Source organism: Oratosquilla oratoria, chromosome 35, assembly GCF_046742065.1.
Source record: "Oratosquilla oratoria isolate Oo_2021 chromosome 35, ASM4674206v1, whole genome shotgun sequence".
NCBI classification, from domain to species: Eukaryota; Metazoa; Arthropoda; class Malacostraca; order Stomatopoda; family Squillidae; genus Oratosquilla; species Oratosquilla oratoria.
The window spans coordinates 25,178,481-25,194,208 of NC_134811.1; the positions used below are offsets into that span (position 1 = coordinate 25,178,481).

The following is a 15,728-nucleotide window of genomic DNA, read 5'->3' on the forward strand; positions in this document are numbered from 1 at the left end:
CATTAAATTAACCGAGGTCGTAACCACATATCTCGAATATAACCATATATGGTTTATTTTTCAACATAATCTCCACTGCGGTCCACACACTTCTTCCAGCGGTGTTGCAGCGCTTGGACCCCAGTGGTGTAGAAGCTCTCGTCCTGGTCACCAAAAAAGTCCTCAGCAGCAGGTATGACATAATCAGTCCGATACTGCTTCTCAGCCAAGTGTTTTTTTCATGTTCGAGAACAGAAAATAGTCAGATGGTGCCAAATCAGGAGAATATGGGGGTGATCAACCAGTTCAAAGCCACAGTCACGCACAGCAGCCATTGCAACCACCGACTTGTGTGCAGGAGCATTGTCTTGGTGAAACAGGACCCCCTTCGTCAGTTTTCCAGGCCGTTTTGACTTGATTACCTGTCGCAGCTGCATCATCAAGTTGGCGTAGTATTCTACGTTGATAGCTTGTCCTTTCTGAAGGTAAATAATGAACACAATGCCATTTGCATCCCAGAAAACGGAGGCCATCACCTTCCCTGCCGACACCACCTTGGCCTTCTTTGGAGCGGGAGAAGAGGGGCGTTTACGCTGCATTGACTGCCGTTTGGTCTCTGGCTCAAAGTGGTGGACCCAACACTCATCTTGGGTGAGGAAACGTTCAAGAAAACTGACCAGATCTGCTTCAAAAAGTGCCAAGTTTGGGTGCGAGATGACCAGCTTGGTGGGCTTTTGATCAGACGTCAAAAGGTGGGGCACCCACCGAGCGGACACCTTCGACATGTCAAGTTCCTTGTGCAGAATGTTCTTTACTCATTCACGGGAGATGCCTACGGTATTAGCTTTCTGATTAAAAGTTAAATGTCTGTCATCCATCACCATGTGGTGAACACGGTCGATGTTTTCTTGGGTGGTTGCTGTGGCAAGATGTCCCCGACCTTGGGTCATCTTCAAGGCTCTCCCTACCCCTTTTGAATTCAGCTGCCCATTTTTCAACAGTTTATAAAGCTGGAGAATCATCCCCTAATGTAGGAGCCATGTCAGGGTGAATGTCTTTGGTGGATAACACCTTTTTCTGCAAATCTTTGATAACACCACGGTGCCAAATTTGATCCATTTTTTTCAGCTCACCCTCGTACTAGGAGCAGTACCGGACTCAATACACTCCACTATGGACAGGGCCCATAGGGGGTGGGGGGCATATCCTCTGGGATGGCACATTTAGAGGGGCGGCAATTCTAGTCAGGACATTCCGCCCACAAGGCTAACAAAATAGTTATAATACAAAATATTAAGGAAGCCCTGAATATTTTACTTTGATATACGAATTTTGCATGGAATCAACAGAATATGAAATATTTTTCCCTTATCTTTTCTGCAATAGGGACATTAGATAACACTTTTAAGATCTGTTTAATGATTTCACAAGCTATAATAAGCAGTAAGGAATGGAGATGGGAAGTGGTGATGGGGGAAGGTTGGAGGGGGTAGTCTCTGAGAACTTTGCCCCGGGATGGCACTTAGGCATGTAAGGCCTACCTGTGGGACGCCACTCCATACCTGCAGTCATTCCGAGGAAGTTACCCTGACATAAACCCAGATAGAGAGATGATAATAATGGAAGATATGGCAGTAAGAAGATGGGCAGGGTATTTTAGAGGGTTGCTAAATGTGAAGGAGGATAGGGAAGTAAAGGTAGTTGCAGTAGGAAGCACTAAAAAATGTGGAATGATAACGGTGATTCACTTACTTTATTTCTGCAGAAATCCCGTTCCTGAGGTTGCTTCTGCGTCAGTCCTTAGTCCTCCTTGGATACACACACCACACGGTCCCTATGCTATTTTTCCTACCGTCTGACTTCTAACACAACCCCCTCCGCGTCTCCCACCTTCGTTCCACTCACACACATGCCCACACCCGTGGCCTTCATTACACTAGGCACCCAAACCGACGCGCGGGCATTCTCTCGCAGTCTCCTTCATTCTTATGTTCTTATTCCCCCCTTTTCGGTGTCACCATAAAAAGGACAGTGAGGAAAATGAAAGAGAAACAAGGAAAGATGAGTTGAAATGAGTCATTAAAACGATGAGAGCAGAAAAGGCACCTGGGTTAGATGGGTTCATGCAGTGCCTAAAAAGGGAGGTACAGTGATGGTGGACTGGCTGGTGAGGTTGTTTAATGTTTGTATAAAATAGGGTAGAGTGCCGGAGGTCTGGAGGAAAAAGATAATGAAATTGAAAAAAAAAAATAGGATTGAGAAATGAGTCTATTTTGCAATATTGATGGTACATTAAACCACAGAACATGTTTAGAGCTATGGTACACCCATTTTCTGACTTCAGCACGGAAACATACAATATTACCCCTATGCCCTTGTGGATGTGCTCAGTGGTATGCAACAACATTTACGAAACATCGTGCGTTTGACAGCGCAATAGAATTGGTCAAACGTTTGAACTCTTGTCACTTTCGTGGGGAACATTTATGTATCGACTACTGTATATGTCTTTCGGTCTACAGAATTTTAAATAAGACAACGTATTTATAATCACTTGATTAATTTATAGATTATGAAAAACATTAATTTCGAAATATTCTATATGTATCTTAGTGAATATTGGTTAGTTTTGTCATGTATGTAAACAAGTAGTAAACGATGGCATACATTTCGGACTGGACACAGCTCGGTAGCGATGTATTTTATAGGTGTGTGCTTGTGTTTCATCTAATTCAGGTTTATGTACATACCCTGTTAGAGCATTGGGATTGTATAAATGTCTGTACGCATAAGTAATATTAGGTAGTATGTAAGCCTGGGCATAGTTACTAGTATATTAGGAAGTTGGGAACGCCCACCATAATTGTCAAATTGTTACTTTGTATAATTTAGAAATAAACCCTCACAGCCGTGGTGGGCTTCTTTAACTCCCGGTCCACATAATCAATTCACATGAGAGCAATCTGGACTGTAATAGAGTTTGGGTCGGCTCAGTTCAGTTGAGCATATCCTTTGACCATGATTATTATCATGATTATCATTATCATTATGATTATGATTATCATCCAGCATATCCTTTGCTTTGGGTGATTGGCAATTGTTAGTTAAAATTATATACATACACACACACACACACATATATATATATATATATATATATATATGTATATATATAATACTAGCTAAGTCAACATGAAAATGGAATTCCTGATATTTGAGCTGAAGTAGTTTTCATGGGATGCAAAAAGTCACTATGAGTTTCTCGAGATATTGCATTTTGAATGGAATTAAATCGGGCCTATTTTGTCCCAGGAAATCGGGCCGAAACATGCGGTCTGATTAATCGCCGATCAAACGTAAACAATGACGGTTATTACTGACAGGCACAATTTTATAAAAAAAATTTAGCATATGGTTGCATTATTTGACCTATTTTCTTTAAGATGTGTGATTTCCATGTAATTTGATTAAAGAATTACGTTTTTATCCTCTGTAAAATTACCCACCACAGTTACGAATACCGTCAAATTACATGAAAATCACACATTTTAAAGGAAATAGTTTGAATAATTCAAATATATGCAATCTATTACACTAATAACATAATAGTAACAAACTTAATAGTGTAGTTTGATCCATACCACCAGTGATCATAGATAGCGGGCAGGATGAATCGTAGCTGTGGTCCGTAATATTACGGAGGATAAAAACGTAACTTCTCATTGATCAAATTACATGAAAATCATACATTTTAAAGAAAATAGTTCAACTAATTCAACTCTTAAGTCTATTACACTAATAACATAAATGCAAGCCTTCATGTTTATCTTATGTTTTTATGTACCGACATGTAACTGATGATGTAATTGTTTGAAATTTACTACGATCGTAGTAAATACACTTGCATAACATTTATAGGAATGAAATTTCCCGCGGTATGTAAATTTGGCTGTTTGCATGGCGTACGCATAAAATGAAGCGCTATTGTGCTCGTCATCGACGGTGGCGCCTCTGGTAGTATTTGACCTACCTAATAATACATATATATAAGGTATTATTTTAGTTGTGCACACCTACGTGATATAGCATTAGAAAATTAGATATTAATTTGGTAAATTATAATACATGAACATAATATATGCAATTTTCTTGGTGGAAATAAAAAACAAAAAACCATGCTACAAGCAAATTTACTAACAAATGAAGTCACTAAGAAATGGTATGGACGCCATGCCACTCCAGTCACTATTAGACAACGGCTTTCACATTGTGGACTGGGCGTTCTATAATTCCAGGTGATGTTAATTAATAAATAAGCGCTGCTACAAAAACAATAGGGCTTGTACTTTATGAGAGAACACCGGGTTCTGCCATTGTTTGTTAATTGCCCAAGGTACAACAATAATCAGGCCATCTTCATCTGTGACAATGACGATGACCTGGATAATCTTTAGAATTTGAGGTACGGAACTACTAAACATTGGTTAGGTTATGTAGGTTAGGTTAGGTTAAATTAGGTTAGGTAGGTTAAGACTTTTTCCCCCTTACAAGGGAGGTAGCCAAAAAAACAAAAGGATAAAGACCATTCCTACCCATTCCATCCCTAATACACTCCACTCCCCTCCATTGTCTACCCACCCTCATATCTTGGCACCTCCTGGATGATGGGTCATCCCTGCATCTTGTCTACTGCCCTGGGTCAGAAGCAGTGTCACAAGACACAGCTCATCCACAGCAAGGCCGCTTCATAAAATTGGTGACCCCCCCACTCCATCCCCTCATGCAGAAAAGGAGAAGACAGGGAGAAATCCCTTCGGGCTGTGTCAAATTTTTCTCACAAATACTACCTCACCCCCCAAATTTTGCTATATATATATATATATATATATATATATATATATATATATATATATATATACATATATATATATATACATACATACATACTAGGCCAATTTTCAGAAGTGCACACCTATGCAATATAGCATTAGAATATAAATATTAATTTTGTAAATTATAATATGAAAGCAGATAAGGCACCTGGTCTGGATGGATGCGATGCAGAATGTCTAAAAAAAGGAGGTACAGTGATGGTGGACTGGCTGGTGAGGTTATTTAATGTTTGCTGGAGAGAGGGTAGAGTGCCGGAGGACTGGAGGAGTGCCTGTATAGTTCCACTTTACAAGGGAAAAGGGGACAAGTGTGAATGTAGTAGTTTCAGAGGGATTAGCTTGTTAAGTGTCGTTGGGAAGGCTTATGGGAGGATCTTGATTGAGAGGATTAGGAGAGGAACAGTGTGGATTTAGGACAGGTAGAGGTTGTGTAGATCAGATCTTTGTGGTAAGACAGATATGTGAGAAAGCTGTAGGAAAGGGGAAGGATGTTTTTTGGGCTTTTATGGAACTGGAAAAGGCTTTCGATAGGGTAGACAGAAAGGCACTATGGGAGGTTATGCAGATATACAGGGTAGGAGGAAAGCTTCTAGGAGCTGTCAAGAGTTTTTATGAGAGTAGTAGAGCTTGTGTCAGGATTAGAAATGGAGAGAGTGAGTGGTTCGAGGTAAAGGTGGGACTTTGTCAAGGATGCGTTATGTTGCCCTGGCTGTTCAACTTATACATGGATGGGGTAGTGCGAGAGGTAAATGCAAGGGTAGTGGGTCAGGGATTGGAGATGGTTAAAGAAAATGGAGAAAAGTGGGAGGTGAGCCAGCTGTTGTTTGCAGATGACACTGTGCTTGTGGCAGGATCGGAGGAGGGATTGAGGAAGTTGGTGGCAGAGTTTGGGTGAAAGTGGCAGTAGACTGGAAGTGAGCATAAAGGGAGAGCGACTGGAGGAAATGGATAGTTTTAGATACTTGGGTGCAAATGTGGCAGGAAAAGGTCGAGTGAAGGTGGAGGTAGAATGTAGATTGATAGAAGAAAGCTAAAGATAAATGTGGGTAAAAGTAAGGTGATGAGATGTACAAGGGGTGAAAGTGGCAGTAGACTGGAAGTGAGCATAAAGGGAGAGCGACTGGAGGAAGTGGATAGTTTTAGATACTTGGATGCAAATGTGGCAGGGAAAGGTGGAGTGAAGGTGGAGGTAGAATGTAGATTGAGAGAAGCAAGTAAATGCCTTGGTGGATTGAAGAGTGTAATGAGGAATAGACATTTGGGAATGGATGCTAAGAGGAGACTATATGAAGGAGTGATTGTGCCAACAGCACTGTATGGGGCAGAAACATGGAACTTAAGAGAGGAAGAGAGAAGGAATTTGAATGTGTTTGAGATGAAGTGTCTGAGAAGTATGATGGGGGTTACTAGGCTAGATAGAGTGAGAAATGAGGAGGTGAGGAGAAGAACAGGGGTGGAAAGGGAGTTGGGAGATAGGGTTGATGAAAGAGTATTAGGATGGTTTGGACATATGGAAAGAATGAGTGAGGAAAGACTAGTAAAAGAGGTGTGGAGGGAGTGAACATGAGGGGACGTCCTAGGATGAGGTGGATGGATGGGGTGAAGGGGGCTTTGGGGAAGAGGGGAATGTCTGTTGAGGAAGGAAGGGAGAGGACAGAAGATAGGGGTGAATGGAGAATGGTTGTATATGGATGATGTTGTGATGCATGAGGTGGAGTGGGCATGGGGATGGGGGATGAGGTAGTATGTGTGAGCAAAATTTGACGCAGCCCGAAGGGATTTCTCCCCGTCTTCTCCTTTTATGCATGGGGGGACGGAGAGGGGGGTCGCCGATTTAATGAAGTGGCCTTGCTGTGGATGTGCTGTGTCTTGCGACACTGCTTCTGACCCAGGGCAATGGACAAAGTGCAGGGATGACCCGTCATCCAGGAGGTGCTAAGATAAGAGGGAGGGTGGAGGGGGTGTGGAGTGTATTTAGGGATGGAATGGGTGGGAATGATTTTATGCCTTTTCCTTTTTGGCTACCTCCCTTGTAAGGGGGAAAAAGCCTTGGTATATGTATGTATGTATAATATGTCCATGTAATACATGTATTTCTTGGCAGAAATCAATAACAGAAGATGTTGCTAAAAGCAATACACTTACAAACAGCTGCTGGAGCTGCTTGGGATACCATTTTTGTTTCGATAGATGCAGTGGTCACAGAAAGTATGAAAACTTCATCTATTCTGCATTAAGTAATGCAATACCTGTAATTCTTTAGGTTATCAAGGTTGTTGTCGTTGTATTTAGGGATGTTGACAGCTGGTTTTGGTATCCGATTGTACTGTGGGGTGTAAAGTAGTTGTATAGCTTTAGGAGATTCATGAATCTTGGTTCCATAGCTTTACTGATGGAAGTACAGAGGGTATATTCCAGATCTAATGGTCACAGCTTCATTCAGTACTGTATTTACTTTTAGCAGGACTGGACAGACAACATGGCATCTTCATCCTATGATTGCAGATTCATTCAGTAATATATTTGCTTTTAACATTTTTTTTTATTGATTTCCGACAAGAAAAATGTGAATAATGTTGCTGTATTCTAATTTACAAAATTTATATTTAATTTCCAAATGCTATATTGCATAGGTGTGCATTAAAAAAAAAAAAAAAAAAAAAAAAAGTGTGTATATATATATATATATATATATATATATATATATATATATATATATATATATATATATATATATATATATATATATATATATATATATATATATATATATATATATATATATATATATATATATATATATCCCATCTGGGGTATTGGCTGCATGTTATTGTAGCAAAGTAGCATACAGTTAATACTTTAGGGTGTATATGGGGTGCCCCTATGGACCAGAACCACACATCATTTTGTCTGTGAGAGAGGAAGACTGTTCTTAGAGAAATTATGACACTTATATTATACTGCGACTGTCCCTCTGTTATGCTGTCCCCCGACCCCTTGTTACTGTCCTGTACCATTTTGCTGAATATTCTTTTCCTTTTTTTGCCTACCGTGTGGTGGGGGAAACGAATGTTGCCACCAAGTTTTCCCACTTGAGTCATATGAGGCGATAAAAATTGGGACAGGGATAGGATTAGGAGTCCTGCTACCTATAGACCCAAAGGGGACATTCTTAAAAAAGGTCAATGCAATCTAGGAGTTTTTCAACCAGTACCCTAAGGTTTGGGTCTTTTAATGTGCTTGGATGTGGTATAGATGAGAGTAAAAGGGAAGAGATAGGCAGTATGTGAGAAGATGGATGTGTTGGCATTGAGTCAAACTAAGTTGAAAGGGAGGGGTGAGTGTGAGTTTGGGAGTGTAGTTGGGAGGTTCTCAGGAGTGAAGAGAGGATGAGGGAGAGAAGGGTGGCTATACTAGTAAGTGAAGAGATAGGTAAGCATGTAGTGGAGTGGAAGGTGAAACTGGGAAGGGAGATATGGGTTTTTGTAAGTGTGTATGGGCCTGGTAGTGAGAAGAGAATAGAGGAAAGGGAGGCTTTCTGGATGGATTTAAATGAATGCATAGAGGGATTAGGGAGAAATGTCAATGTAGTTGTATTGGTAGACCTTAATGCTTGGGTAGGAAATGAACCAATAGATGGGGTGATTGGGAAGTATGGAGTTCCAGGAAAAAATTGTAGTGGAGAGTTGATGGTGGATGTGTGTCTCAAAAGAGAGTTGATGATAGCAAATACAGTGTTTAGGAAGAGAGTCAAGCATAAGTACACATAGGAGAGGGTGGTGGGTGGAAGGGTGGTAGATAGGGCCTTAATGGACCATATAGTGGTAACCAGGAGTAAAGTAGTAAGAGTTAAGGATGTACATGTTCTTAGGGGAGAGAGTGGGGGAATATCAGATCACTTTTTGGTGGGAGGAAAGTTGAGAGTGGAGAATAGGTGGAGAAAGAGGAAAAGGGCAGAAGGTAGGGAGGTACTTAGAGTGAACTGCATAAATGAGAAAGAAAAGGAGGAGTATAAGAAGCTGAGAGAGGAGTGGGAGGTAGTGAAGGATAGAGTAGAACTAGGCATGGAGGAGGAATGGGGATGGTTCAAGGAGTCATAAGGTGTGCAAAGATGGTGTGTGGAACAAGGAGGACAGGAGGAAATAGAAGGAAGGTTAGTGGTAGGACGAGGAAGTGAAGAAGGGTGTAGAAGAGAAGAAGCAGGCTTTCATAAATTTGTTACAGATTAGGACGAGGGAATCATATGAGAGGTCCAAAGTAAAGAGAAGTAAAGCATAAGATAAAGGAGGCAAAGAGGAAAGCAGATGTGAAATGGGGTAAGAGTATGATAGAAAAATTTGAAAGTAATAAAAAGATGTTTTGGAAAAAAATTAAAAGAGGAAGAGGCAAATCAGGTAGAGAAGAAAAGGTGCAGATGGAGAGATGATAATGGAAGAGAAGGCAGTGAGAGGAAGATGGGCAGAGTATTTTAGAGAGTTGCTAAATGTGAAGGAGGATAGGGAGGGAAAGATAGTTGCAGTGGGAAGTGCTAAGAAAATGATTGTGATGAGTGAGGAAAATGGAGGAGAAATAAGGAAGGATGAAGTGAAAGCAGTTGTTAAGATGATGAGAGCAGGTAAGGCACCTGGGTTGGATGAATGGCATGTAGAATGTGTGATAAAAGGAGGTACAGTGATGGTGGACTGGCAGGTGAGGTTGTTTCATGGTTGTTTCAGAGAGGGTAGAGTGCCGGAGGACTGGAGGAGTGCCTGCATAGTTCCACTTTACAAGGGAAAGGGGGGCAAGTGTGAGTGTAGTAGTTTCAGAGGGATCAGCTTATTGAGTGTAGTTGGGAAGGCTTATGAGAGGATCTTGATTGAGAGGATTAGGAGAGAAACAGAAGGAGTAATTGGTGAGAAACAGTGTGGGTTTAGGACAGGTAGGGGTTGTGTAGATCAGATTTTTGTGGTAAAACTGATATGTGAGAAAGCTATAGGAAATGGTAAGGATGTATTTTGGGCTTTTATGGATTTGGAAAAGGCTTATGACAGGGTAGACAGGAAGGCACTATGGGAGGTATTGCAGATATATGGGATAAGAGGAAAGCTGTTAAGAACAGTCAAGAGTTTTTACGAGAGCAGTAGAGCTTGTGTTAGGATTAGAAATGGAGAGAGTGAGTGGTATGAGGTAAAGGTGGGACTTCATCAGGGATGTGTTATGTCTCCCTGACTGTTCAATTTATATATTTACCTAGTTGTATTATGCAGGAAGGGGAGCTATGCTTGTGTCATATCTTGACCAAAAATTGATGCTTTCTCAAAATTCAAAGTGCATCTCTTAGAGGATCTTTTGCCAAATACAGCTCACTCAAAGAAATCACCCTGGTCCTCCACCATGGCCTCCAGGCAGGACCTGAACCTGCAGCACATGGCCTTCACGGTGTCTTTTAAGAGACACCTGAACACCAGTTTGATCCTGGTAATCAACTCATCCTTGGGGATCGGTGCCATCTGCGTAGAGCTGATGGCCAGGGGTAGTTGCTGCTGTTTGGCCCCCAACTCTTGGGGTTGGGGGGTGGTCCCACGACGTAGACGTTGCAGCTCCAGGACCTGGGGAGACGGGACTGCTCGGACAGACAGTCTAGGGAACGACAACAACAACAACAACTCATCCTTGGTGTTGCAGGCGGTACGATTAGTGTCTTTTTCAACTGTGCCCCACACATAATAGTCCATGGGGGTTGCACTCAGGTGAGTTTGGGGGGTCAGATGTCAACGCTTGTGTTGCTGGCTATGGGTAGTGGACGTGAAATTGAATGTGACAAGATTGCTGCTATAGTGGCCCTGTCTAAGGCAGGGCATTCTGTGAAGGAAATCCCTGAAAATACAGGAGTTACAGTGCATTCAGTGAAACATTGGTTGTTACGTTTCAAGGATGGTGGGAGGGCATCACTCCCTATCCCATGTCAGCATTGTGGCAGACCCAGGAAACTCACACCACACACTTTAAATGTTATTAAGCGTGAGATAGACAAGTCTCCTTGTAAATCTGCCAAACAAATTCAGTAGGAAAACTCTAGGTTATTAGGTGGTGTGTCTCTTTGTACAGTGCAATGCTGCTCCTCCCACCATCCTTGAAATGTAATAACCAATGTTGCACTGAGCGCACTGTAACTCCTATATTTACAGAGGTTTTCTTAACAGAATGCCCTGCCTTAAACAGGGTCACTATAGCAGCAATCTTGTCACCTTTGATTTCATGTCCACTACCCGTAGCTGGCAACACAAATGCCAAACCACCTGAGAATTTACGTAAAATCAAAGGCAAAGTGTGGAGCTCCAGAAATGTAATCCTCCCCCTGTTGAATCTCAAACAGCACCAAGCCTGGAAACACTGCATGTCCTAGTGGCAGCCAACCTTGGTCTTGCTGCCAGGCATACGAAAAAATATCTGGCTCGCTCGGGATATTGAGGGTGAGGGACTTCCAATTTGTGGCATAAGTATTAACGTCGGCATTATCGCGTCCAAACTTATGGCATCTGTGGTACTTATACTTGAACTTGAATATAGATTTTTATGTACTTGTACTTGGAATTTAAAAATTCAGTGGTACTTTTAGGCCTTCTTGTACTTATGCCCAAAGCACTTGAAAAATACCAAGTACATTCAAGTACAAATAAATACATTGTATTTAATCAAAAGTTATATACTCTATATAGATTCTAGTGAACTTCTGATGATACTATTGGGTAAATGCACTTATCTGTTATTTTTAGTTAAACAACTACTGGGTATATTATTAATATAGAACAAGGGACAAGGTTTAATGCCTTGATACATACTTATACATTCTGCATCAACTTTAGTTTTATTATTGATATGAGAAATATATGGATAGTCTTTTGCATTTGCAGCATAGGACATATTACTTATTCAAGTTATCCATAAAGTATATGTTCTAGTTTTCCAATTCTGTGATAAAACCAGTAATGTGCTAAAATAAAGGTAAAATTTCCATTGACTTTTCTATATCAAATCCTACTTTTTAACAGTGTGCTCATCAATGCTTGTAAAGGAAAACTACCAACTTTTGTGCTTTACAAATTTGTGACAGGAATGTTTTTTTATCACATCAAGTACTTGTACTAAATTACAATGGCAGTTGCAGTTAAAATGACAAACATTAGTAAAATATTCACAGCACAGTTCTGCATATCCTCTGTATTGTAAATGCACAAAAACAACAGTGGCATTGTTTTTAGGTTCATGGCATTATGTCATCAACATGGTGACTACTATTCCCAACTTTTGTAGCAGATGACTCATTTAAGTAAAATAAAAATGCAGATAAATATGTAAGAAAACTGTAGGATGACAGAAAAAAAAGTTCAATCTGTTTATTTAAGTATAATCTAAAAGTCAGTTAGGAAAATTTGGGATTGAAAATTGTGATATACTTATCCTTTAATGGAAGAAAAGGCGGAAAGGGGAAAATGGGTGGAATATTTTAGAGTTGTTGAATGTGAGAGGTTAGAGAGAGATTAATTGTGGCAGTGGGAAGCACTATTAAAATGAATGTATTGGGAAAGGAAAATGAAAGAGATATAGGAAAAGATGAGGTACAAGGAGCTTTGAAAATTATGAGAGCTGGGTAGGCACTTTTTATTATGATGTAGCCCAAAGGAATTCCTCCCTATCTTCTGTATCTTTTTTCATGGGGGGATGAGGAGGGAGGGTTGCCATGTAAATGAAACAGCCCTGCTGTGGATATGCTGTGTCTTGCTGGAATGCTGTTGACCTGGGCAATTGGCAAGAAATAGGGATGACCCTTCATCCACAAGGAGCTAAGATGAGAGGGAAAGGATGGGAGTGGAATGGGTGTGAGTGGGTATGTACCTTGGCTGGCTACTTCCCATATGAAAGGTTTATAGATAGTGTGGTCCCCAAATCTCATGAAATACTTTCCAAACCCAGTCTCTTATTGATTCAGTATTTTCTCAGAGTTGGTCATAAGTGCAGCATCATTGGCAAATGAGAACTGGTTCACTTCCTTTATCCATCCATAAAGAACATATATATTATTCAATTTACTGTCTTTATCTAACACTGAAACAATACCCACACAGAATTAGTCTGACAGTAGACATCAACTGCCCCAGATGCAGCCACCACACAGAAGCACTTTATACTACTCTATCTCAGACTCACTCTTTCTGGATAGCAACAGAAAATAATTTCCCTGAGTGATTTGTAGGCTGAATCAGTGGCTGTGGTCAGTTTCTTGGGGGCTGTAGGTCTCCTGAAAGATAGAGCAAGGGCGGTTGATTGATTAATCTATTGTTTTTGCAGAAAATATGAATTGTATGCCTTGGAATGGGGAGGTGGGATCAACTTGACAGACTTCATGGTTGCTGCAGCAGAATTTGGAGGCCCTATTGCTCTTACTAGGGATGAAACCAAATTTACAAAAACACTTACCTCTGGTAAACCTATAGTCTTCATCTTCTCAGCATCTGGCAGAAAGATCTCAACATTCAAAGTAAGTATTTATTAGCCTTCATGTTTTATCATTATATTAATAGCTCACTTTTATGTTGATGAAGATATTTTGTATCTGTACAGTATAATAAGGCATTAAATTAGTTGATTCCTCTTTGCTTCTTCTGTGAGGCCAGTAACGGGTAGCTGCCAGTGGTGGTTTTGTAAAATGGACAGTAGAGAGATTCAACTCCCTACTGCTCATCTTCAAAGCCATTCAATGCCCTCACCTCCATGTGGAGGCACCACCCAAAGGGACTGACATTTGGTCTTTGGACCAGCCCCAAGATACATCTCTATCAATATCAACTTTATTTCCTCCAGTTTTCACATAAAGAGAGCTGAGAGCCAGTAGCCACCTCCTAGAGCTAACTCAGTGAAATAGAAATTGTCCAACACTAATACTACATAGTCAAAAGTTTCTTTCCAGACATATTTATAGGGGGGGGGCAAGGATAGCACTGTTGGATTGCAGGTGTCTAGTCAGTGAAAGTAGAGGCAATGGTTATTATCTTTATGCGTCTACCTCACTCCACCACTGAGGTTTATAGATGCTTGGGTGCATGTACATTGTTTAAAGGATACACAAATTGTAATCAGTGATTTACACATTGAATTTCTAGTTTTAATGGTGTAATATGTTATAAGAGTCCAAGAACAAGCTCACTATATAATCTGGAGAGATTTTAATTGTACACACATATACCAAGGGCTTTTCCCCCTGTACAAGGGAGGTAACCAAAGTCTAAAGGCATAATTCCACTAAAAAAAAAAAAAAAAAAAAAGGGCTGTGTCAAAATATCATTCACATATAACTACTCCCATCCCCCACCCACTCCCTTCCATGCATCATATCATCATCCATACAGAACCATTCTTCCCCTCACCCCTACCCTCTGTCTTCTCCCTTCCTCCACAGACATCCCTCTCTTTCCCATTGCTCCTTTTAACCCATCCATCCATCTCATCCTCTGTTGTACTCTCCTGTTCACTTCATCCACCTCTGCCTTCCATACTTCTTTTACTAATCTTTCTTCACACATTCTTTCCATGTCTCCAAACCACCCTAACACTCTTTTGTCAACCCCATATTCGAGCTCCCTCTCCACCCTGTTCTCCCCCCCACCTCCTCTTTTCTCACTCCATCCAGCCTAGCAACCCCCATTATACTTCTCAGAAATTTAATCTCAAACACATTTAAACTTTCCCTCTCTTCTTCTCTTATGTTCCATGTTTTTTCCCCACACATTGCTCTTGGCACAATCACTCCTTCATACAATCTCCTCTTAGCATCCATCCCTAAATGTCTGTTTCTCATTACACATTTTATTCCCCAATTTGTGCAATCCCCAATTGTACAGTCAATTAATAAATCCTTTGCCCCCATGGGGTTGATGTAGTTAGAAGGATATGAATGTTTGTGATGTTGTAGGTTGTTTTCTTTATTAGTGTCTGTATTGTGATTATTTCAGTGATGGTGTCTGTGATTGATTGTCTGTTTTTGCATGCTTTGTTGGAAAAGGGAAAACTGTTGTGTACTAGTGTTATGAGTCTACCTTTGTGTCTTGTATTGTCTTCTCTTATTGTTGTGTAATCTGTGAATAAAGGAATTGTTATTTGTAGTATCACTTGTTTCTTGTATGAGTGCAATATGTATGTTGTGTTCATATAGTAAGTGAAGTAATTCTGTGTGCTTGTTAGTGAGTATGTTTGGGATGTATTTACCTAGTTATATTTTGCTGGAGAAGAGCTATGCTCATAGAGACCCGCAGTTGAATCTTTCCGCATCCAGTTCTTTCTTAAAGTCATGTATAGTTTTAGCACTCACTGTATTCTCTTTTAATTTATTCCATGTATCTATCACTCTATGTGGAAAGCTATTCTTTTTCAGATCTCTTCTGTAACTGTCTTAAGTTTCTTCTTGTGTCCCCTTGTATTTCTATTGTCTCATTTAAGTAGATCATCCCTGTCAAGGATTTCCATCCCTTTCATAATTCTATATATGGATATCAAATCGCCTCTTTCTCTTCTTTGATCCAGAGTTAATAATTTTAGTTTTTCTAATCTTTGTTCATATGTCAGTATAATGAGTGTTGGTGCTATCTTTGTTAGTGCTCTTTGAATTCTTTCTAGTTTCTTTATTTTTTATTTTATTTTTTATTTTTTTGTACTGGGTGACCATAGTGTTGCTGCATACTCTAATTTTGGTCTTATCAGTGTGACTAGAATTTTCTTCACCATCTCCTCGTCCATGTAGTCAAAGGCCACTTTCATTGATCTTATTAGATTGTAGGTTTCTCCAGCTATTTTATTTACTTGTTTGTCTGGTGTCATGTCATT

At 40.3% G+C, this 15,728-nt stretch overlaps 1 protein-coding gene across 2 annotated transcripts in view; it reads left to right on the forward strand.

The window, feature by feature from the left end:
• The first annotated feature begins 2,617 nt into the window (after window positions 1-2,617).
• The window catches only part of Vps16A (vacuolar protein sorting 16), a 63,313-nt gene continuing 50,202 nt past the window's right edge, over window positions 2,618-15,728 (forward strand). For both annotated transcript variants that reach the window (XM_076174107.1, XM_076174108.1), the window contains exons 1-2: window positions 2,618-2,687; window positions 13,200-13,389. In XM_076174107.1, coding sequence (XP_076030222.1) covers window positions 2,638-2,687; window positions 13,200-13,389 — 240 coding nt within the window. In that variant the 5' untranslated portion in view covers window positions 2,618-2,637. The remainder of the gene's footprint in view (window positions 2,688-13,199; window positions 13,390-15,728) is intronic.